At 36.7% G+C, this 24766-nt stretch overlaps 1 protein-coding gene across 1 annotated transcript; it reads left to right on the plus strand.

The window, feature by feature from the left end:
* Positions 1 to 514: 514 nt before the first annotated feature.
* LOC126785420 (serine/threonine-protein kinase TOR) lies at positions 515 to 24516 on the plus strand. The gene is made up of 55 exons (XM_050511110.1): positions 515 to 840; positions 1994 to 2332; positions 2410 to 2484; positions 2684 to 2955; positions 3282 to 3441; positions 3563 to 3709; positions 4392 to 4561; positions 4660 to 4864; positions 4976 to 5155; positions 5731 to 5883; positions 6168 to 6289; positions 6394 to 6493; positions 6580 to 6675; positions 7079 to 7209; positions 7627 to 7729; positions 7815 to 7997; positions 8288 to 8380; positions 8489 to 8524; positions 9285 to 9482; positions 9567 to 9729; positions 11177 to 11301; positions 11428 to 11480; positions 12065 to 12188; positions 12283 to 12453; positions 13015 to 13167; positions 13252 to 13404; positions 14160 to 14231; positions 14340 to 14474; positions 14549 to 14610; positions 14875 to 14972; positions 15713 to 15822; positions 15901 to 16074; positions 16556 to 16621; positions 17056 to 17124; positions 17241 to 17351; positions 17744 to 17884; positions 17968 to 18096; positions 18224 to 18389; positions 18470 to 18684; positions 19249 to 19455; positions 20089 to 20202; positions 20286 to 20489; positions 20673 to 20753; positions 21043 to 21117; positions 21199 to 21265; positions 21348 to 21508; positions 21628 to 21801; positions 21976 to 22104; positions 22195 to 22278; positions 22444 to 22505; positions 22588 to 22660; positions 22762 to 22896; positions 23238 to 23411; positions 23490 to 23755; positions 24153 to 24516. Exons 1-55 carry the CDS (start codon positions 727 to 729, stop codon positions 24169 to 24171), a joined length of 7392 nt encoding a protein of 2463 aa, XP_050367067.1. The 5' UTR covers positions 515 to 726; the 3' UTR covers positions 24172 to 24516.
* The last annotated feature ends 250 nt before the right edge of the window (positions 24517 to 24766 follow it).

Consider the following 24766-nt stretch of genomic DNA (forward strand, 5'->3'; position numbering starts at 1 on the left):
CCTAGTTCAAATTCATCAATACTTATGCATGTCATTTCACAAATAATAATATTATCTGCATTTATAATTTTGATGTAAAAATTCTACATGTCGAAATTTAACAGGTAAAGAATACCAATAGGCGTTGTCACTTAGTACTATAGTAACATATAAAAATTTCTCCAATTTCACTAACCGATGTTTTTTATTTACGTTTTCAAACTATGTGGAATAAAGTCTAGCATTTTAGTTACTCGAGAGATTCCATATAAACACTAGACACTCATCGTTTCTCATTGAACGTATTGGACAATACTGGTCATAATACTCATAATTTGTGTATTATAACAACATTACCAAAAAAAAGTGAAAAAGAAAACAACAAAAAAATGGAAAGAAAATCAACCATAATGAGCATATGATCTTATAAGCTTCAGGACTCAGGCAAAAAAATAAGCTTCTCTCTTTTAATTTGCGTTAATCTTAAGCACTGTTTAACAAGTGATTAACCTCTCTACTCTCTCTCTCTCTCTCTCTCTCTCTAAAACCCTCCCCCTCACTTTTTATTGCTTCTTCTTTTCTCCTCCTCCCCAAAACAAACAAACCCAGCACACTCTTTTCCATCCCCCCCGCGCGTACTCCTCACTCGCCGCCCTCATCCTCCACATCTTCACCCCCGCCGTCTCCGATGCTCGAAGATCTGATTCCGCACGGACACTAAAATCCAAAGGGTTTAGGGTTACTGACATGGCCGTCTCCGCGCAGTCCCTCAGGTTCGGCGGCCCCGTCGTCTCCGGCGGCGGCAGCTTCGACACGCTCAATCGCATCCTCGCCGACCTCTGCACGCGTGGCAGCCCCAAGGTATGGTCTGCTCTCGGGTCTCATTTTACTGAGAAAGTTGAGTGCTTTGAGTGGTGGTAGTGGAATGTGGAAGAGGACACTGGGAATTGAAACGGCGTCGTATTAGGTTTTTTTGTTTTTACTGATTGGTGGAGTTGCCTAGTTGAATTGCAATGGGATTGTTCTGTTTTAAGTTAACTTAAATTTGAGAAATTTTATTACTCTACTGTGTAAATTTTACTTCTTGACTAATTATATTAAGAGATAGATTATGCTAAGTGCTAACCAGAGTGAAACTAGTGCTAAAGTTGTAATCTTTAGTCCTAAGCTAGCAGTAATTTTAAGATAATGTGGAAAATTTAAGAAGAGGAATTGGGTTAATGTGTGGTTTGTTTTGCTAGTTTATAGGTAACTGGCTTTAGTTTAGTGGAATTTACGACATCGGGGAGTTTTTGTTATTGGGTGGTGTACACCAATTTTAAGTTGGCTGAAATTTTGAGGTACATGGTGCTTTAAGTTTTAGAAATTTATTACTTTACTGTGTAAAAATTTGGTTAATTTTTACAGAGAAGTAGCAAAGGATAGTTGAATTGGTGCTAAATTTGTGTGCTTTAGTCCTAAGCTAGCAGTAGTGTTGAGATAATGTGGAAAATAAATTTAAGAAAAAGAAGCTGGTTATAGTAATGTTTTGTTTTTGTTTTTGCTTAGTGATAACTAACTGGGTTTAGTTTAGTAGAGTATAGAAAACTGGGAGTTTTTGGTCTTTGTTATTGAGTGGTGTGGACCAATTTTAAAATGCTGAAATATGAGAAATTTGGTGCTCTAGTTCGTAGAGGTTCTCTGCTCAATGTACATGATTACGAAGTACAGGGTGGTAACTCTGCTGCTATATTTTATTTCTGAGTCATAAGCTAGCGGTATTATTAGAGCGTGTAAAGGAAAAGAAATGGAAATTAGATTAAGCTATAATTGCAAAATCAGATTATTGGTGTTGTATTGTTGGTAGTATATTATAGAGTAAGCATTGTAACTTTTTTGAGTGAGCATTGTTATATGTGCTGCTACATTAAGTTCTTTAGTACTAAGCTAGCAGTAGTCTTGGGGGATGTATGTAAAACCCTCAGAAAATGCAGTGGTTTATAGTGGCTTAATTTCTGTTGTGACTTGTGAGCAGGAGGGGACTTCGTTGGCTTTGAAGAAGCATCTGGAAGAAGCAGCCCGTGACTTAAGTGGAGAAGCATTTTCTCGTTATATGGATCAGTTGTACGATCGGATCTCTGGTCTTTTGGATAGCAGTGATGTTGCAGAAAATTTGGGAGCTCTAAGAGCTATTGACGAGTTGATAGATTTGGCACTTGGAGAAAATGCATCAAAGGTTTCAAAGTTTGCTAATTACATAAGGACTGCCTTTGAGCTAAAACGTGATCCTGATATTTTGGTCCTGGCTAGTAGAGTTTTGGGCCATCTAGCCAGGGCTGGGGGAGCAATGACTGCGGATGAAGTGGAACGCCAGGTTTGTTTACTACTTTTTCCACTTTGATATAACTTTGGAGTAGTGACTAAAGAGTCTGATAATTTGTGATCTCCTAGATTAAAATTGCCCTGGAGTGGTTACGTGGAGACAGAATTGAGTATCGGCGTTTTGCTGCCGTTTTGATCTTGAAAGTAAGCTCAAATTTTTCTTAACGTACTACAGTATCAATTATTCTCGTGAAGTTTTCTCTAGAGGTGATACTCTTTTCAGTCCAATATGTGCTATAACAAATTCTGTACAATTTCATTTCATCGATCTTTTTGTTGATTTCTCTTTGATTCAAATTTCAACACAGAACACATTGGTTAATGCTTTGTTGTGTTACCATAGGAAATGGCAGAAAATGCTTCCACAGTGTTCAATGTTCATGTACCTGAGTTTGTTGATGCAATCTGGGTTGCTTTGAGGGATCCAGTATTGCCTATCCGAGAGCGAGCTGTGGAAGCTCTGCGTGCTTGCCTTGGTGTTATTGAGAAACGTGAGACACGATGGCGTGTTCAGTGGTATTATCGTATGTTTGAGGCTACACAGGATGGATTGGGTAAAAATGCATCTGTTCACAGCATACATGGTTCTTTACTTGCAGTTGGAGAGCTTTTAAGGTTGGTTGAGTTGGGAAAGATGTGATATATTATTATTTTTGTGGATCTCTCTCTCTCTCTCTCTCTCTGTTATCATGTTTGGGAGAGACTCGTTAAATTTTGTTCATGCGATTACAACAACCTTTTGCAAAACAAAATTTCGTGTCTTGGGAAGATGGATTATTGCCAGTTCAAATTAAGTTTTTCCGTGGGATATAAGTTATCATATTATACTGATGCTATCAGACTGTAAAATCTTAGTTATAAATCTTTGGTTATGTAGTGAGACTTTGAAGAACAGTCTAGTATATTGTCTCGTAATTTAAAATTTTATTTCATTTGAGCAGGAATACAGGTGAATTCATGATGTCAAGGTATAGGGAAGTTGCAGAAATTGTCCTTAGATATCTTGATCACAAGGATAGGCTGGTTCGCCTGAGCATAACTTCACTGCTACCTCGAATTGCTCATTTTCTGCGTGATCGATTTGTTACAAACTACTTAGAGGTTTGTTAAATGTCTCATTTATTTTCCAATTTAATGCATTGGCACAATATCAAGTCAAATGTCTTTTACTTCTGTTTTCCTTCTATCAGTTATATATGTAAGGAAATGCTATTTCTTGCAGACTTGTATGAATCATATCCTGGCTGTTTTGCGACAATCAGCTGAACTGCGGTCCAGTGGTTTTATTGCACTTGGGGAAATGGCTGGTGCTTTGGACGGGGAACTTTTTTTCTATTTGGGGCAAATAACGCCTCACTTACGCGAAGCAGTATGTCACCGTGACTGATTTTATGGACATTTATCTATTTCTCTCTCCTGTTTTATATATGTAGGTTGTATGCTATAATTGTGATAGTGAACATATCAATTTTTATGCACTGTGTGAAGTGCAATGGGAAAGTGTGGATCATGTCTTTATGCACTCTGAGGTCACTGAGGTGGTTAAGTTTTTATGGAAGAATTTATTTAGGGAGGCAAGAGTGAACTGGACAACTCCACTTTGAGAGGAGTCACTTGCTAAAAGTAAATTTTTCAGCTTTTGGTAAAGGCCAGAATCCTTTGGGGTTGTGGGGTGCTAGCAGTACTGTGGGTGGTATGGATGGAAAGAAATAAAAGATTGTTTGAATCCTTTGGTGAGGTGAAGAAGGAAGACCTGTGGGAGAGAGTTAAGTTCAGGGCATCATTTTGGGCTTCTACTTCTAAGAATTTTAGGGATCAGTCTTTCCATCATTTTTAATTGGCAAGTAGTTGTAATTTAAGCCCTAAAACCCTAATATTTCAGTTAGCATAAACAGATAGGCTGCTAAGATAAAAAGCTGTTTTGTTTTTTAAATATCGATCACAACTGTTTTCTCATTTTCTCTAATGACTGCTCCCTCCTTGTAGGGAACTAGAGATATTCCTTGTTTGTGAACATCAGTCTGACTGTCATTGTATAATTTATTCTACAGATCGCTCCACGTAGAGGGAGACCCTCACTTGAGGCTTTGGCTTGTGTTGGAAATATTGCAAAAGCACTGGGGCCTGCTATGGAACATGATGTTCGTGGTCTTTTGGATGTTATGTTTGCTGCTGGTCTTTCCCCTACGCTTGTTGAGGCCCTTGAAAAGATAACTACCAGGTATACTGGCTTGTTCATGATCCGTTTTCTTGAACACTTTTTGTGAGCAGCCATCCTAGTGACTGACTAGATTTTTGTGTTTTGGGTTGTTATTTCAGTATACCATCTTTGCTGCCTACCATCCAAGGTCGGTTACTGGAATGCATTTCAGTGGTTCTTTCAAAATCCCAACATCCTCAAGGAAGGCCAGTTGTTGGAACAGGTAGGGGAAACTTAATGACTATCCCCCAGCAAGTTTCAGACCTCAGTGGTTCAGCCCTTGTGCAGCTCGCATTGCAGACTCTAGCTCGTTTCAATTTCAAGGTTTGTGCCGATACCTGCATATCAATATTGATTTCATCCTAGTTACACCATTCCTTAATTTTGTTTATATTTGTTTTAAAATTTAATTCACACAAGCCAATGTATTTTCAGGGTCACGACCTTCTTGAATTTGCAAGGGAATCAGTTGTTATATATTTAGATGATGACGATGGAGCTATTCGGAAAGATGCTGCCCTGTGTTGTTGCAGATTGGTTGCAAATTCCTTTTCTGGTGTACAATATGCCTCTGGTAGATCAAACCGAGGAAAGCGACGCCGTCTTGTCGAGGAGGTTTGTTTTTGGGCAAAATGCTTATTAAATTGTACCCAATTTTATAAGGACCACCCTTCCCCCGGTAAAAAAAAAAAAGAACAGAAGAAAGAATATATTAATAAAAGAAAAAAAAGGAAACCCTCTTATAGCTAAGTCTATAAGAGTCAGCAGACTGTCAAGATCACACAGTTTTAGAATGTCCTTTTCTTTTATTGAATGCCTATTGTACATGTTTAGTCCACATTATGTGATTTATGCTGACAGGAAAAGTATTGATCCATAGTTTTGGGATGTTAGTATATAATTTTGTATGAGGAATTTCAGTCATTAGAATGCCGATTTTTTTTTTCTTCTATAGGATGTAGATTTGGTTCTGTGTGAATCAATCAATATGCCCCTTGCAATATATAATTCTATTTTCAACGCCACATGAAGTTGATTAACGGTGTTCCACATTTGTAGTATTTTTAAGATTTCCAGCACCACGCCACTAAAGTAATACATACAGCGAGTTTAAAATTATGATTTTTTTGTTTTGTTTTTTCTGATCTCTTTTCATGCGTTACATTAATGGGAAGATGGACTTAATGCAGATCGTTGAAAAGCTTCTCATTGAGGCTGTCGCAGATGCTGATGTGATCGTTCGCCATTCAATATTTTCTTCTCTACATGGGAATAGAGGATTTGATGATTTCCTGGCTCAGGCTGATAGTCTCAGCGCAGTTTTTGCTGCTTTAAATGATGAGGTGTGCGTCTCTTTTGTTTTGTTTTGTTTTGGTTTTCTTGTTGAGTTATAGCACTCTAGATAATGTGTACATGACTAGCCATAGCATACTTAAGTCAGAAATGTAAGATTGTGTACTTATGCATGGATACCTGTGAATTTGTTTACTCTAGCATGGAAATGTGCAGATTTCACTTATGCAAGTTGTTAAATTTCAGTTTCCAATTACAAGGAGATATGTTGCTTAAAAAGTTATTATCTGTTTCTATCTGTAGTATTGAAGATCTATGTGTGGTATTGTTATAGGATTTTGATGTTCGTGAGTTTGCAATTTCTGTGGCTGGGAGGTTGTCAGAAAAAAATCCTGCTTATGTTCTTCCATCTCTTCGCCGCCATCTCATACAGTTGTTGACTTACTTGGGTCAGAGGTATGTAATAATATATATAATTGAGGTTACTTGTAGTTAGGGGAATCAATGCTAGTTTGATCTGTCAAAATGTCACATACTAACTTCTCCTGTTATGTCAGCAGTGCAGATAGCAAATGCAGGGAAGAAAGTGCGAAGTTGCTGGGTTGTTTAATACGTAACTGTGAAAGACTGATACTTCCGTACATTGCTCCCATACACAAGGTTCAATAACTTATTATGTGTTTCTCTTGGTTTATCTCTATAATAATTTTGAGTCCTTTTGTCTTATAGTGTCCGGTGTTTTTCAGGCACTTGTGGCAAGACTAACAGATGGCACTGGTGTCGGCACGAATAATGGCATCATTAGTGGAGTTCTTGTAACTGTTGGGGATCTTGCTAGAGTGGTAGGTATTTAATTATTTATTCAGATTGGAGAATCTGCGGCAGTTTGAATGGCGGTATTCATATTTTATGACTACAAGAACCTGAGAACATGCTGAAGTTGGGAAATGAAATCAATTTTGTACATCTGATTTTAGTACCGATAGATAGACGAGATTCAATTTTCTTGTTTCTACTAGGGGTGCCTTTTATTTGTTATAATCTCCAAGTTCACGGATATGTGCTTTTGTTGCTCATGTTAGATGCATCCTTTTCTGTTAAATTATTTTTGGCCTGCTCAAAGACAAATTTTGATATCATTTGATTGTGACTTAACTAGATCTTACTACAAAATTAATGGCCATATATATTCTTTATCCTTTAATTTTTGATTGAATTTTTTATTTTGTTGTTTCCTTTTCACAGGGTGGGTTTGCAATGAGAAAGTATATACCTGAGCTTATGCCTTTGATTGTTGAGGCTTTATTGGATGGAGCGGCTGTCACAAAACGAGAAGTGGCTGTAGCTACTCTTGGTCAAGTTGTACAGAGCACTGGGTATGCACCATGTTCCATTTGTTGCGTCACTGAAGCTTATTCATGCTGAACTCACTTGAAGAGCACAGTACATTGATATTGCCAATTTGATTATTCATGCTGATTTTTTTCTTCTTTTCTTTTCTTTTCCTTTTAATGGAAAATAATTATATATTGGTAGCATTGAGCGAAAGTTCTTAAAACTTGTTAATTTGTAAGTCCTTTTTTATGGGCAAATCAAGAAATTATGTAAATTAATTTTTTTGCATCAGCAGGGCAGGGATTGAGACCCAGTTTATTTAATACAATGAGACCTAAGTCGAAATGTTGAAAGTGAAGTTATAATCTGAGATACTTTGTATAGAATCATGTGTTTGTGGAAGTGCTTCTTAGTCTGTATTATGTTTTGTGTTTCATTTTTGTTCATTTCTGTGACAGGTATGTCATAACTCCATATAATGAATATCCATTGTTACTTGGCCTACTCTTGAAGTTGCTTAATGGTGATTTGGCATGGTCTACAAGACGTGAAGTACTAAAGGTATACTTATAACTGAATTCTGTAGTATGGTTATAACTTTTTAATTTTAATTTTTTTTTGATAATTTGATCTTGGGTTTTGACAGGTTCTTGGAATTATGGGTGCTCTAGATCCTCATGTGCATAAACGAAATCAGCAAAGCTTGCCCGGTTCACATGGAGATGTTACTCGTAATGCCAGTGATTCTGGTCAACATATCCAATCTGTGGATGAATTGCCTATGGACTTATGGCCATCATTTGCGACATCTGAAGATTATTATTCTACGGTACAGCCGCCTGGCTATATGACATCTGTTACTCATATGAATATATTTCTTATAAAATTATATGCGTCTATATTTATTCTGGGCGATAGCAATGCATGATGCTTCTCACACCACTGATTGTGTTGATCGTTGACTTCATTAGTGGCCTGCGGTGTTCCGCGGCTTATGCAATGAATGAACATGAAACTGTTCATATGTATATATGCATTTATTATGTACATCAATACCACATATGTTTCTATTTTGTTTTTCTTTTCTATATTTATCTTGAACAATTATTATGGACACAGGTTGCAATCAATTCTCTCATGCGAATACTTAGGGACCCTTCACTTGGTACTTACCACCTAGAGGTTGTCGGATCACTTATGTTCATTTTCAAGGTATTTATTGTTACGGAACCAGGACTTGTATTCTTTTTTGTAATTGTTTGATAAGCATGGTGTAATTATTTATGACGTCTAATCTTCTCTCTTTTATTGCGAGATTAGTCAATGGGTCTCGGATGTGTTCCGTACTTACCCAAGGTCAGTGTTCAATGTTTCAGTTGTGATTAACTTCTTTATAAGCATACACACCAACACACCCACAGATCTATGTGTCATTTCATGCATATACATGAAAATATGTGCTCTATGGTGGAAATGAGAAATGGGTTCGATTCTATAGATTTGCCTTGGATTAGCAATACTTCATTAAAACAAGATAATGTGTAATAAAGCAAATGAAAGATCATGAAATCAAAATCAAGCACCGGTGCTAAACAGTTACTGTGTCAAACATGATAGAAGAAAGAAAAGAATTATAAAATGTCTAGTAAGAAAATCTCTTCCAGCTGACCAAAAATTTCATTATAAGACTAAACATTTTGCAATTTTGGGAAGTTTATTTTTTACTGATGGAGATACCTCTCCTCGTTTAGTAAAACTAGTCGTGTCATGGATAGTTGATGGAAATTCCCAAGTCTATCATTTTACTGTGTAAGGTTCCTGCAAGTTGGATATGAAATTTTCTAATATACTTTTAAAACAAGTGTCATTATGGTTTGTTTAAAGTGTATTTCCTTAAGTTGATGATCTTTTCCTCATAGCCTGTATAATATTTCTGTTTCTTTTGTAATAGAAACATGTCCTTTCTATGTGAAAAAAGAGAATAGGGGACATTATTCTTGAATTCCACCTGTTTAGCTAATTGACTGTAAGATACATGTTTACCTTCTTAACATTAAGATACCTCCTTTGTCAGTTAGCTTACTTATAGTTGTGTTTTTACCTTTCTTACATGTAGGTTCTGCCTGACCTTTTCCATATAGTCCGCACATGTGATGATGCTTTAAAGGATTTTATAACACGGAGGCTTGGAATTCTAGTGTCTATTGTGCGTCAGCACATACGAAAATATCTGCATGATTTATTGATTCTAATTTCAGAACTATGGTCAACCTTTAGCTTTCCTGCTGGTGGCCGTCCTCAACTTGGCTATCCGGTAAGTTGGGTATTTCTTTTGGTTACTAATACCTTGAATTGATAATATGAGACTTAAATTTTCACTGCATGGGATCTTTCTCAGGTTCTTCATCTTGTGGAGCAGCTTTGTTTGGCCCTGAATGACGAGTTCAGGACATATCTTCCTGATATTCTTCCATGCTGTATCCAAGTTCTAAGTGATGCGGAACGCTATAATGACTACACATATGTTCTTGACATCCTCCATACCCTTGAAGTGTTTGGTGGTTAGTACCTCATTTTTAATCATCTTTGATATTGCTGTTCAAATCGCTTTCTTCAATTATTCGTATTACTGAGTTATGAAATATTCAGTGTAAAATTATTGTGGTGACGAGAAACAGAAAGTGTTATTGTGGTGTATGCCGGTTACTTTTTTAGCTTAGTGGATGTAAGTGGAATAGTAGAGTCCTTGATGTGCAAATGATAAGGATGTTAAGCAATTATGGGAAGGGTTTGTGAGGTAATCAACTGAGCTTTTGTTAGGCTCGACAGGAAAGAAGTGTTCTCTTTAAACAGTTTTGTAGTGTTTTTTAGAGAAGCATCTGTGAGGAGCTTCCAAAGGGAGCACTCTCAAGTGCTTTAACAAGAGGCACTAGCCCTAACTGCAAAAAAAAAAAAAAAAAACTTATCTAGAAGAGGGATTACCTTAAATTTTCTCACAAGGAAGATTTTTTTTTGAAGGATTCACAAGGAAGATTTAAACACTCAAAAATCAATATAAGCACTCCTAGAAATTTGAGGATATGTTTATACCTTGAATAGTTGAATAATTTGAGGATATGTATATACCTTGAATAGTTGAATAATTTGAGGATATGTATATACCTTTGAATAGTTGAATATCCGGAAATCAGGAATATAAACTTTTTATTCACAAAAAAAGTGCAGTTTCTTATTCAAATTCCTGAGATCTTCATACTTATACTCCGTGAGGTAGAAATATAGAACCCAAAACACTAGTTCTCAAAAGGAGAAATACACTTCTTAGGTTCAGAGTCCAATTATTTGAACGGTTTCAGGATAGGCCTTCAAATATTGCTCACATGGGAATGATGGGATGGCTTAGGGTTCTACTTCTGAACCACAAAACTGACAGTTAGAGGACTTTGATTCTGGGACTACTTTGACTAACCAAAGCTGCCAGCATAGAAGATGTCTTAATATTTGATGAAAAAGTGGTTACTGTATCCTTGAGTTGTTAGTAAACTCCATCTTTTGAAGCTGCTAGTCTCCTAGAGATACAATGATACATGTCAACTTTAATCGACTGGTATCCGAGTTTATAGATTGCTGGAAAAGGTTTGCATGATACATACATACAGTTCAACACTTCATCATATGCAGATTGGTATCAATAGATTGATGCTATTATTTGAAGAACTTAAAAAGTCGTGCCCCAAGTATTACAAATATTATAATACTGCATCTCAAAATTGATTGCTTAAATTATAGCTTTTCTATTTACTATCTTTTAAGATTGAGAATGCAATGAGTGTTCGGCTTTCTGATTCTGAAGGCAAGTGCGTGAGACATTGCAGTGCCAAAAGAGTTAGATGGTTTCTGAATTTATAGCTCAAAAGGCATTGTATTTTCTGTTTTCATTTATCTCATGAATATATACAAACTGCTATATGTGTGTACATATAGATAATATTCAATTTCCTAATGTAGGAACATTGGATGAACACATGCATCTTCTTCTTCCTGCTTTGATCCGTTTGTTCAAAGTGGATGCTTCAGTGGATATAAGACGTGCTGCTATCAAAACATTGACCAAACTCATCCCTCGTGTGCAGGTTGTTATATGTTAACTTGTTTCTTTTCTCTATAAAGTTATTAACTTCTGTTGTATAGTTAGTGACATTATATTTGATTTTGACATGTTCTATTATATAAATTTGATTTACTATGTTTCTCTGCAGGTTACTGGTCACATATCTTCTCTGGTGCATCACTTGAAGCTAGTCTTAGATGGGTTCGTTTCCTTTTTTTTCTTGATTCTGATAATGCACTTTTAGCTTCATATCTGCGCGACCTGTCCATTATGCTACTTAATGATTTACCTTTTGCAATTCTTCTTTGGAAATATTTTATCATTGTAAAAGTTTTCTTCAAGGAGTAACCTACGCATAATCTTTTTAATTTTATGTTTTCTTGGAATATATATATATATATTTAACATATATATCAATGTAAAACTTTGTATGCTTCTTCAATTTGCAGTGAGTTCCAATTTATGACAGCTGCCTTTGATCTTGTTCTAATTTTTTTGGACAAAACATTGTGTTTTCCTCAGTGATTGTTTTAGAAAGCATTTACATTTTATAAACTCTGTTTCATAAAAAAATGGTAGACACCACAAAGATAGGATTTCAACTCCTAAGTATTTCTAGCCTTAACACGATAGCATGGGTGTCCAGTTCATTTTCTTTGTTGGCAGAAATTTTTGAGCAGTATGCATGCCCACATAATTCGCATCAATTTTTTTTCCTCTATAGAGGTTTCTCTTTGAGGGTTTAGGTGGTAGACTATTAACTGTCTAAAATGTTTTCATTACAGGAAGAATGATGACCTCCGAAAGGATACTGTTGATGCGCTTTGTTGTCTAGCTTATGCCCTTGGGGAGGATTTCACCATCTTTATTCCATCAATACACAAACTTCTGTTAAAACATCGCTTACGGGTCTGCTTGACTTCATCCCTTAATTATTATAAATGGTGTGATGTACAGATATTCCCAATTACTGGTGATTTTAATATCAATCATTTGATTTCAGCACAAGGAATTTGAGGAAATTGAAGGCCGTTTGCAGCGTCGTGAACCGTTGTGTGTTCCCCAAAGATCAAGTCGGCGACTTCCAGAGGTTGTTACTGGCTGTTCAACTGATTTGGAGATTGACCCGTATGATGATGTCGCTGATGTGCAGAAAAAAGTTCGAAGCCATCAGGTATATTTCTCGTATTTATGTCTGGTTATTAATTTCCTATTGTCATACACCTGCTGTCAAGAGGTCTACCAAAGAAACCAAAACTTCTCTAGGGAAACTGGCTGGTGTAGTATGCTGTGATGTCATATTTAGAATTTGGACGCATGATTACATATTGGACACCGTTCATATTCAGACCTTAGCTCTTTGTTAGTGTCTTAAACCAATTTTTGCATGACATGCCAAGCAGATCATGGATTGGATAATCATGTCAAATAAAGTGACAAACTGTTTTGCATGCATAGTATTTTACATTACCAGGGAACAATTTCCATTTTTAAAACATGGAGGTCAATCATTTTTTTTTTTGCTATTATGTATGAATGGGCTTGTTAAATAATGTCTTTGATGTTGTCTTCTTTTTTTGGTATAACAATTTAACTTTCTTTTTTGCCAGCATTTATGGTCATTATTGTGACTTATAAATGCTTTAGTGATGCATAGATCTGGTTATATCTGTGCTACTGTACCATAGCTGTTATCTGTTGTATCACTACAATTTTGTCTTGTTAAAACATCCAGGTCAATGATGGTCGATTACGCACTGCTGGGGAGGCTTCTCAGCGCAGTACCAAAGAAGATTGGGCAGAATGGATGAGACACTTTAGTATCGAACTTCTGAAGGAATCTCCATCTCCTGCATTGCGAACCTGTGCAAGGCTTGCACAACTGCAGGTACTGCTTATTATTTGTTTACTTTGGGCTTTGTTTTTTTTTTTTTTTCGCTCAATTGTCAGTTCTGGTTTACTTCTTTTGCAGCCATTTGTTGGGCGAGAGTTGTTTGCAGCTGGATTTGTTAGCTGTTGGGCACAGCTAAACGAGACTAGTCAGAAACAGTTGGTTCGGAGTTTGGAGATGGCATTTTCATCACCAAATATCCCTCCTGAAATTTTGGCAACACTGCTTAATCTGGTACGTAAATATCTGTTCCTGCTGGTATGATGTATGCAATTTAAGATCATCACTGAACTGAGCTTGATTTGGATTTAATGTTTGAGCTTGGAAAGCTTACAACTTTGCTGTTGCATAATCTTTCTGCTTGCATTTTTGAGATAATAAAAATCTGGCATAATCCTCCGTGACCAAACTCAACCCATAATTTGGGTGAGGAAAATCTCAGAGTCTCAGTATCATTTTTCAAATGAGACTGACCATCGTAAACAATACATTTGGATTATTACTTCCTGTCATTAACATTGGCCTCAAGGAGATATATTCTTCCCTTCTTTTTGGTCAGTAGGTGAATTGACTTCGTTTGTATTTTTTGTATTGTTTATACGTGGGTACTTGTTCACAGGAATATGTTCCTTGACCCTCGGATTCAATTTTGAGAGTTGAGACTAACACATAAGAATTTAATTTGTCATTTCAACCCTTCATATTAAATCCAAGAGCGAGTGACCAGAAAATCCTTGGTCACATGGTGACCACAGCCAAACTCTAAGTTTAGGAAGTGCAATCTGAACTGTTGCAATCTAGTGGATTGAATGGACATGTTTATTGCACAGTTCTTTTGCTTAGTCTCTGAAGAAAGATAAGTGTATATCCATCTGCAAATGAAGAAGAAGAAACTGAAACATATCATACACTACTGCTGTATCCAATTCTTGCATCAGATTGCGACATTGTTTCTCTGTGCTAATTTATTGAAGTAATTGTTTCTAAAGGCAGAGTTCATGGAACATGATGAGAAACCTCTTCCTATAGACATTCGACTACTTGGTGCTCTTGCAGAGAAGGTAGATTTTTTTTCCTTGTATATACCGCTATCTCTCTTCTAGTATCGGATATATATATACAGGATATTCTTACATATCTACTATATGCTTGCATTATCTGTACTGCAGTGTCGGGCATTTGCAAAGGCCTTGCATTACAAAGAAATGGAATTCGAAGGAGCACGTTCCAAGAAGATGGATGCCAACCCAGTTGCTGTAGTTGAAGCACTTATACATATAAACAACCAGTTACAACAGCACGAGGTAATTTTAAGTCATTTTTATCTCTTTGTGATTATGTATTGACCCATCTAATTTAAAATTTTCTATTTTCTTAGGCTGCGGTTGGAATATTAACCTATGCTCAACAAAATTTGGATGTTCAATTGAAAGAATCATGGTAACTTTCAATTATATATTTTTCAATACTTATGTCATTTTTTGTTGGGGGTGTTTCACCATAATTTAATTATTAACCTCAACAAGACATGGACATTGAACTGAAAATTCTGCTTTTAGGGTGCTTTCCTTTTCCTTTGTAATTGGATTATGGTCACAATGCCATTTATGTTATTTTCTTTCTGAATTATGACTTCAACAGTTCAACCTATCTTCGTAAAAATGTTGTAAAACAGTATCACTCATATGTAGTTGCACCTGTTAGGTATGAGAAGTTGCAGCGGTGGGATGATGCTCTCAAGGCCTACACAGCAAAAGCATCTCAAGCATTGAGTCCACAACTTGTTTTGGATGCTACTTTAGGTTTGTGTTTACTAGATCTCTGTTCCTCTGTGTATGCGCGTGCGCACATGTGTTAGTATGTGTTTTGAAGCCATCAGCTTTTTTTATCGATTTGACCGTATCATGCTAAGGCAGCTTGGTGAATTTCATCTGGTGTCTCTTATTACTTTCTTCCATATGAAATCATTCTTGAATACAATGTCACTCCTCTGTCTTGTTGCCCATAATTGGTCATTGGTAAGCTACTGACCTAGCTATCAAACCCATTATTGGATTAGTAGTAAAACATGATAAAAAAAAGCATTATGTGTTATTGCAAGAATATGGAGTTAAAAAACTGTCGAGGGTCAGTAAACTTGTAATAGTTGGCCCCATAAAAATCAGTTGTTATAAAATTCAGGTATCATCCCTCCTTCAAAAAAGAAAGAAAAAAGAAATGGATAATCCCGAATAAATGTATCAATTATTTCAATGTTGGTCGTTAAGGTGATGGGATAGGTTGACAGCCACCGTATTGCTAATTGATCTAAAGTTTTGTCCACACGCAACCCTGGTAAATTTTCAATTACTTTCCTACTCTGCTGCTATCCAAATTACTAAAAAAGCTTTCAACAATCTTGGAATTCAGAAGGTTTCTGCCTTCTCAACCGCAATTGGTAAGGCGTATAATTGTCAAGTAATTGAAACTATAGTGTGGTAGGAGAAATGTGTGACAGTAGCTACTAGTTGCTGAATACAAGTTGTATATGTTGCTTCTGTAGGTCGTATGCGATGCCTTGCTGCCTTGGCTCGATGGGAAGAACTTAACAACCTGTTTAAGGAATATTGGACACCTGCTGAGCCTGCCGCTCGCCTTGAAATGGCCCCAATGGTTAGTTTATCATTTATTGATGTGCACTGTCATCCTTACATCTCCAAATTCCTAATGTTAGATTTTCGATTCTGCCAGGCCGCAAGTGCTGCTTGGAATATGGGAGAGTGGGATCAAATGGCCGAATATGTGTCTCGATTGGATGACGGTGATGAAACCAAACTTAGGGGCCTGGGGAACACTGCTGCTAGTGGGGATGGGAGCAGTAATGGCACATTCTTTAGAGCTGTTCTGTTAGTTCGAAGAGGAAAGGTATAATTTATAATGAAAGTAGTTTTACTCTATTATCAGGTTTATGAAATATCCTAAGCAGTGTCATAAAGTATTCCTATACCTAACATTAGTATAGGAATATTAAATCTCATTTTTTAAAGGATCAGTGACCAACTCCCAAGACATTTTGAATAAATTCTATAAGTATGCCGATGAATTTTTAAATCATGAATTTTATTTTATTTTATAAGTATGCCGATGTATTATGTTAAAATTTTAGTATTTGCTTCAATTGTAATCATTGTTCGTTGTATACTGACAGTAGATTTAAGTGTACAATTATATCAATGTCGTGTGTTGCTGAACTTGGATAAACTCGCAGCTGAGCTGAGAAAATAATGACAATTCCATAGTAGCTAAGGATAGAAGATGGAGTGACTATCTGCTAGTGCCTGGCATTTTTTAAATCCTAGTGTATTTTATCTGCTTGATTTTGTTTTCTATTTCGTTTTAATGTCAGTATGATGAAGCACGCGAGTATGTTGAGAGAGCTAGGAAATGCTTGGCAACAGAGCTTGCTGCTTTGGTGAGTCTACTATTTTTACTTTAGAGCTCTTGAATGTGTGCAAGCTTCTGTGTTGGGGTATGAATGGACCATATTGGTGTCATATTGAAAAAGCAGCTGGGTAATTACGCTATTCATGTCTGTCTTAATTTACTAGTGGACTCCTTGTGCACTGATCGTGTTTCAGAGTTTTTGGCTCACTCATATGCAGAAGCTGGAGTATGCCGTGGTAGTATTTTGATGTAGTGTAAATTTTGATGCATATGATACATGCTAAAGTAAACTTGCATGAAGTATTGTGGTCTGTGCCAGTCTGTTAGGTGAACAGTTCATAATTTTATCTATTAACAAGGGTGATGGACATAACTATAGCAATGTAGCATCTTGTTACTAAAGAATATTGGATGTTTAATACTTTCTCGATATAGCCATCATTCTTATCCTTTACTGTGTAGGTTTTGGAGAGCTATGAGCGTGCATATATAAATATGGTTCGTGTTCAGCAGTTGTCAGAACTTGAGGAGGTCTGCTTTTATTTATATATATTTTTGTTGGTGGGAAGGGAAAAAGGGTACTCATTGATTTGCGTTGATTTGTTTTACGACATATTTTGAGTCCTAATATGGAGATCAATAATTAGGTCATCGATTATTGTACACTTCCTATTGGGAATACTATTGCTGAAGGAAGACGGGCCCTTATCCGCAATATGTGGAATGAGCGGATACAAGGAGCAAAACGTAATGTTGAGGTATATATGCGTTGGGCTTTATAGTTCGCAACTAGTGTCAAATAATTATGCATATAAAGGCTCCTCAATCCTCATAGTAAGAGTTCACTGTCAAATATTTTGGCCTTTTGAGTTTAGGATGACTTCTTATGCATATGAACTCTCAACAAATTGCCTTTATATATATATATATATACTTTGTACTATTGAGGTGCAACATTTTGGCTATGAAATTATAAGAATGTTAAGGAAAACTGATGTTGTTCTTTATCTATAAATTGTTGTTATTAGATTGTATGCATGTCTATGAAAGACTACCACCTACATATATAAAGAAAAATGATTGTGCATTACCCATATAAAGTGCTTATGAGTTGATTGTTTTGCCTCTTGTTCTGTACTTGAATATTCAGGTATGGCAGGTGCTGTTAGCAGTGAGAGCCCTCGTTCTGCCTCCTACTGAAGATGTTGATACTTGGCTAAAGTTTGCTACCCTCTGTCGGAAAAGTGGGAGAATTAGTCAGGCTAGATCTACTTTAGTCAAACTCTTACAGGTTAGTGTTGCATTATTCTTCATGGATGTAGTTTTGCATGTATGGCTAATCTTACATTAGCTTTGTTTTTTTTTTTTTTAAAGTATGACCCCGAGACATCCCATGAAAGTGTGCGATACCATGGGCCTCCGCAAGTGATGCTTGCGTATTTGAAATACCAATGGTCCCTTGGAGAAGACGTCAAACGGAAGGAAGCGTTTGCTAGGCTGCAGGTAAATAATTGTCTTTTTTTTGTCTTAGCACCAATGATAATTAGTTGTGCTTTAACTACGTATCAACTAGCGAACTACCTTTCCTTTCCAACCTCTTACTGTACATGGCTGTGACAATATGGCTCAGAATTTGGCAATGGAGCTCTCAGCTTCACCTAGTATTGAATCAGTTACACCTACTGGCTTGCTGAGCTGTGGTACTCCAAGTGTTCCACTCATTGCCCGTGTGTATCTTAAACTTGGAGCCTGGAATTGGACTCTTTCTCCTGGATTGGATGATGATTCTATACAGGGTAATATTTACATATTTGAGTTTCAGATAGTCAACAAATAATTCGTAGCTTCTTTTATTGACTAAGTTAAACTTACGCAGAAATTCTTGTTGCCTTCCGAAATGCAACTCAATGTGCAAATAAATGGGCAAAGGCTTGGCACACATGGGCATTGTTCAATACAGCTGTTATGTCTCTTTATACTGTGAGAGGGTATGCAAGTGCTGCTTCCCAGTTTGTTGTTGCAGCAGTCACTGGATATTTTCACTCAATTGCCTGTTCTGCAAATACTAAAGGTGTCGATGATAGCTTACAGGTAAAGTTTCGTTTGTCAAAGGTTCTTTTTGGACCATCATCTTCATGTCTCCTTCGTTTTGAGTTTTTGACATATTCTTATGCTGCATTTTAAGAACAATGCTAATCATTTCACTCGAAAATTGCGCTGTTTTCTTTTTACCTTTAGTAATCTTAGGAAGGTAATTTAAGGTTAGACAAATTTGTTCTCTGAAAAAAGAGAAGAAATATCTAAAAAGAGAAAAAGGTTAAGTAGCTGCAAGCTGCAGTTTGTGCTGAACTTTTTCTGACGAAGAAATGCATGTAGGAAATTGAAATATACTAATGTTACGTGCATAATAATTAGTATAGGGATTTGTATTTGGAAACGGATTCGGGTTCAGTAGTACACCAACTGGCCATGCGTAACATATATTTCTTACTTATGAAAATCACTGTTGTGCATTTGTACTACCAATAAAATTATAATAGTAAAATTTATTAATTACCCATCACCGCTTGTATATACCATTTACCGTGCCTTTTATCTTTTTGGTCTGAATACCATTTACAATGTCATTTCAAGATTTGTTTTTATCTGCTTCAGGATATTCTTCGTCTTCTTACATTATGGTTCAACCACGGAGCTACTGCAGAAGTTCAAATGGCTTTACAAAAAGGATTTGCACATGTCAATATTAACACATGGCTGGTGGTTCTACCCCAAATAATTGCCAGAATACATTCAAATAATCATGCTGTAAGGGAACTGATACAGTCCCTTTTGGTGCGAATTGGACAAAGTCATCCACAGGTATGCTTTGGGTGCCTGTTATTTGTACTGAAGGAAAATTCCAGGAGATGAATATGGTTTATTAGTAGCTCTGTTTAAGTGAGTATTGACATGTGCTCCAGAAAGGAGACAACAAATTGTGTTGTGCAAAACAGCAGGAGGGAGATCTTAAAGTTTTTGTTTATAAATTAAAGTAATAGGTTTCTTTGAGGGTGAAGGAAGAATTAGACAAGATTAATATAGCTTCTTTAAGGGGATGGTTTTGAAATTGATTTGGGATGTTTCTCTTTGTAAATCATCTTAATCTGGGTAGTAATTGGCTGAATCTAGTATATTACTCGTATTATGATGCTTGCAAGTGTGATTTCGATGGGCCATCATCTCTTTTATGATTAGAAGAATCTTCTTGTTAGAAACAAAATGTCAATAGTAGACAAGCATTTGATTTCGCTGTCCCTACAATTTTGGTTCTGAAATGATCTTGCGCGTTCCACTTCCAATTTGACTATCCTTATTGTCTAGATATATTTTCATCATTTGTCCAATTTCATGTTTCTTGCAATACTAGATCTCCTCATTAAATACCATTCACACTTTACAGCAACAGCTGGTTTAGACTTACACATGTAGTTTATAACTAAATTTCTTTCACAGGCTCTTATGTACCCTCTTCTAGTAGCATGTAAATCAATAAGTAATTTACGCAGAGCTGCCGCTGAAGAAGTGGTTGACAAAGTTCGACAGCATAGTGGTGTACTTGTGGATCAGGTGAATTAATATGTCATATGATCAATCCTCTCCCCTCGACACAAATGAGAAGCAATAGTCTTACAAAAAGTTTCTTTCCACAGGCACAACTTGTTTCAACGGAACTTATCCGTGTTGCTATACTCTGGCATGAAATGTGGCATGAGGCTCTGGAAGAAGCTAGTCGTCTGTATTTTGGTGAACACAACATTGAGGGCATGCTAAAAGTATTGGAGCCATTGCATGAGATGCTCGAGGAAGGGGCTATGAAGAATAATACTACAATAAAGGAGACAACATTCATTGAGGTAGTTTCAGTACTTGAGGTGACCTTGACCTTTAGATCAATAATCATGAAATAGTGACCAAATGATGAGCGGAGAAACCTTACTATATCACTCTGCTCTTTCACTTTGGTGAAGCATCAGTCCCTTTAGTTTTAATGTTGCACATATGTCTTTTACTTCTTAATTTTGCTCATGTGATTCCAGGCCTATCGTCATGAATTGCTGGAGGCCTATGAATGTTGCATGAAATATAAGAGAAATGGAAGAGATATTGAGCTTACTCAGGTATGAAAGTTTTAGTAGAAGAATATTCATTTGTTCCATAAACGTACGGAAATCTTAGTAAAAACAGATAAACATCTTGGAACAGAGAAGTCTTAATTCTTACTTAAGAAGTCCATGTTGTATTTTACGGACTGAAATTAATGTTTTGGATATTCTCATTAAATTGCTCCCATGAATTAATTTTTTCCACGTATGAATGGGTCTTTGCATAAGTCATGTGTATTCTAGCACTGATTTAGTTTTGTTTTTTAAATTTTTTTTGTCATAATGTTTTTGATGATTTAATTAGGCATGGGATCTTTACTATCATGTATTCAGACGAATAGATAAGCAGCTGCAAAGTCTCACTACACTGGACTTGGAGGTATTTAGATCTTTGAATCCTGTGGGTTGAACTTATTGCATTCTCATTATATGTACACTGAGATATCCTTGCATATGACAGTCTGTCTCGCCGGAGTTGTTAGAATGTCGTGATTTAGAGCTGGCTGTTCCTGGTACATATCGAGCAGGTAAGTACGCCTTCACGTTCGAGCAATAATATATCGATTTGTTTTTAACCAAAGTAACTAAATATAAAACTGCTTGATGCAGAATCTCCGGTGGTGACAATTGCATCATTTGCACGACAGCTTGTTGTCATAACATCCAAACAGCGACCAAGGAAATTAACAATCCATGGGAGTGATGGTGAGGATTATGCCTTCTTACTGAAGGGACATGAAGACCTGCGCCAAGATGAACGAGTCATGCAGGTACTTTCTTCTTCCTTAATAGTAAAGGTTTATACTATCTTTGGATTTAAAAAATGACAGTTTCAAAAACATCACTAATTCTGTATTATACTAATTATGACATGTTTCTATTCTCTTAGCTTTTTGGTTTGGTGAACACACTACTGGAGAATTCTAGAAAAACTCAAGAGAAGGATCTCTCAATTCAACGATATTCAGTCATTCCTTTATCTCCAAACAGTGGGCTGATTGGTTGGGTCCCAAATTGTGACACCCTTCACCATCTCATTAGGGAGTACAGGGATGCCCGAAAGGTTAGTTATGGTCCCACACTATCTTTATACCTTGGCGGGTAATATTTATGTAAAAAGTAAAGATATGTGAATGTCAGTCTTGTTGCATATGGTCTAATCATGATTGGGTGGCGGATGCCTAGATTTTTAGTTGGCTGTATATATCTCAGTATTCTAAATGCTTCCTTGTTTCAGATCACTCTTAATCAAGAACACAAATATATGCTCAGCTTTGCTCCAGATTATGATCATTTGCCACTCATTGCTAAAGTGGAAGTATTTGAGTATGCCCTGCACAATACTGAGGGAAATGACCTTTCAAGAGTATGATTCTTATGAAATGCATATTTTCTGGTATATTCTTTTGTATGTTGAGAGTGGTTCAAAGATTACTAATAAAGCTACGGTTGACAGGTTCTGTGGCTTAAAAGTCGCACTTCAGAGGTATGGCTTGAGAGGAGGACAAACTACACAAGAAGTTTGGCTGTCATGAGCATGGTATATATCTGTCCTTTTTTTCCTTGTATTGCCTTAGTTCTGACCTACATTTATCATTGGATCTAAACAAAGTTATTAGTTCTGCAACCTTAATAAGTGGATTGGTACGGCTTGTTCTTGCCAGAGTAATTGTTACTGATTAAACCTCTCTTTCTTCCTCTTCAGGTCGGTTACCTTCTTGGGCTTGGTGATCGTCATCCAAGCAATCTTATGCTTCACCGCTCTAGGTAAGTACTAATTGGTTGTTTGGTCAAAAGCAGATTTTATCATTGGTTTTTAACTTTTGGGATCTCCTATGCTATTGTACAGTGGGAAGATCTTGCACATTGACTTTGGGGACTGCTTTGAAGCGTCCATGAATCGAGAAAAGTTTCCGGAGAAGGTATGTTGCTGTGTTCCAAGTCTCTTGTTTGATTTCTTACATTTATTTATTTACACTATTATTTTCTTGTGCGAGTATATGTATACTTTTATTTTTCACAGGTACCCTTTCGATTGACCAGAATGCTTGTGAAAGCAATGGAGGTTAGTGGCATAGAGGGCAACTTTCGTTCAACTTGTGAAAATGTCTTGCAAGTTCTGCGAACACATAAAGATAGTGTTATGGCTATGATGGAGGTACAAACCACAAGATCTTTGCTATTTATTTTACTTTAGTGCAAGTTCAATTTGAAGTGCATGCCACTGTATTGACTATGGATACTAATTGAGTGCTCAGAGTAATACGTTTGTGGATGATATCGGGGCAAAGATATCAATAAATACGCCTTCCTATGTAGCCCAGTTGTTGTAGTAGTCATTTATTGACATGCACAGAAGTAACCTTGAATGTCAATATAAAAAAGTGCCCTCCTGACGTGGATGGCTGGTTCTGGCTCTTTAGTACTGTTGCAGTACTACCAAGTGAACAACAGAGAACCTTAATAACAAAGCTAATTCGTAGGTTTATCTGTATTCAGGCCTTTGTTCATGATCCTCTCATCAACTGGCGTCTCTTCAACTTTAATGAAGTTCCACAAGTGGCAATGTTAGCTAATAGTCATGTTCCTTCTGTCGTGGAGGCTGAAGAACCAGCTCCTGCTAGAGAGCTTCCCCAACCTCAGCGTGGTGCTCGTGAAAGGGAACTTCTTCAGGTATGTCAAAATATTTATTGTCAGATACTTCAAAATGACAGTGCTATGCATGTTTAATTCTATTTGCAATCCATGTAGGCTGTTAATCAACTTGGTGATGCTAATGAGGTCTTGAATGAACGCGCTGTGGTTGTTATGGCTCGGATGAGTAATAAGCTTACTGGGCGTGATTTTTCCACTAGTTCTTCCGTATCCTCTAGCTCTATTCAACATGCAGTAGACCACAGCACATTGATTTCTGGAGATACTCGAGAAGTTGATCATGGTTTATCTGTTAAGTTGCAAGTTCAAAAGTTGATTGGTCAAGCAACATCTCATGAAAACTTGTGCCAGAATTATGTCGGGTAAGAGACTACAATGTTCCCTTATGCCAATTTCAAGGTTTTCATGCATGTCCAGACAGTAAAATGACCAAGAGACCTGCACTCTTTTCTGACTTTACTGGGCATTAAAATTTTTGAGACAATATACTTGGGTGGAATGACTGGAATCTTTAAGGGGTATTTTGCTTCACTAGTGTACTGGTAGTTTGGTAGTTCAGTTGGCTTAAAGCCTTAAATTAGTCTTTTTCTTGACATGCCCCTAGGTTCGCATCTTATGTCACTCGCCAGACAAGCAATATTGATTATTAATTTAAATAAGAAACAATATTTGATGCCAAGCTGATCGTCATTTCTCTTAATTAGAAGCTATACCAAGCTGACGTGCATTGCTAATTCACTGCTATTCTTGTTCTTTCAGGTGGTGTCCGTTTTGGTAAGCAGCAGACGTCTTTAGATAGACGTGTACATACATTGTACATATTAGTGAGCTACAAAAAGACCTTGTTGTATATGCACCCAATCATTTATTGTGTATAAAGTAGTTGCCTAGTTTTTGGTGAATTCTTGATTGGAATGGAACCTGTTACCGGTAGTTCCACATCAGTACATGTGTAAATAACAATGTAGAAGAGGGGTATCAGGTGTAAGTAGTTTTAGCCCAGGAGGTTAGGATGGGAACTGGATTATAGCACTAATAGGTAACTACCGGCGCCAGTGTAACAAACGTTATAGTGAGTCTATAGGCCAAGATGTTTTCAAAGTTGGAGTTGGTTTATACTGTTGATCAATATATTTTATTTTTACTTCAAATAAAGAACATCAATTACTCCTTAAAAAAAACATATTACTAGGCCTCAACTGAGGTGATAGCAATCGTAATCATAAATGCAAGATGGAGCGTATCTTGCCTGGTATGGTCATTTTATGATTCAAAACCTATGCGAGCAAGCATTTTACAAGTTCATTTGCACCATGCATTCTATACCTATGGTTAGGCTTTGCAACCGCGGCTATACGGAAATATCAAGCCTT

Source organism: Argentina anserina, chromosome 2, assembly GCF_933775445.1.
Source record: "Argentina anserina chromosome 2, drPotAnse1.1, whole genome shotgun sequence".
In the NCBI taxonomy this organism is placed as follows: domain Eukaryota; kingdom Viridiplantae; phylum Streptophyta; class Magnoliopsida; order Rosales; family Rosaceae; genus Argentina; species Argentina anserina.

Bases quoted from the DNA above. Each gene is read 5' to 3' on its own strand.
- LOC126785420 (XM_050511110.1), top strand. From the start codon at position 727: ATGGCCGTCTCCGCGCAGTCCCTCAGGTTCGGCGGCCCCGTCGTCTCC. The intron at 17,352-17,743 runs GTATATATGCGT...TTGAATATTCAG, and splicing joins GAGCAAAACGTAATGTTGAG to GTATGGCAGGTGCTGTTAGC. The intron at 20,490-20,672 runs GTAGTTTCAGTA...ATGTGATTCCAG, and splicing joins AGGAGACAACATTCATTGAG to GCCTATCGTCATGAATTGCT.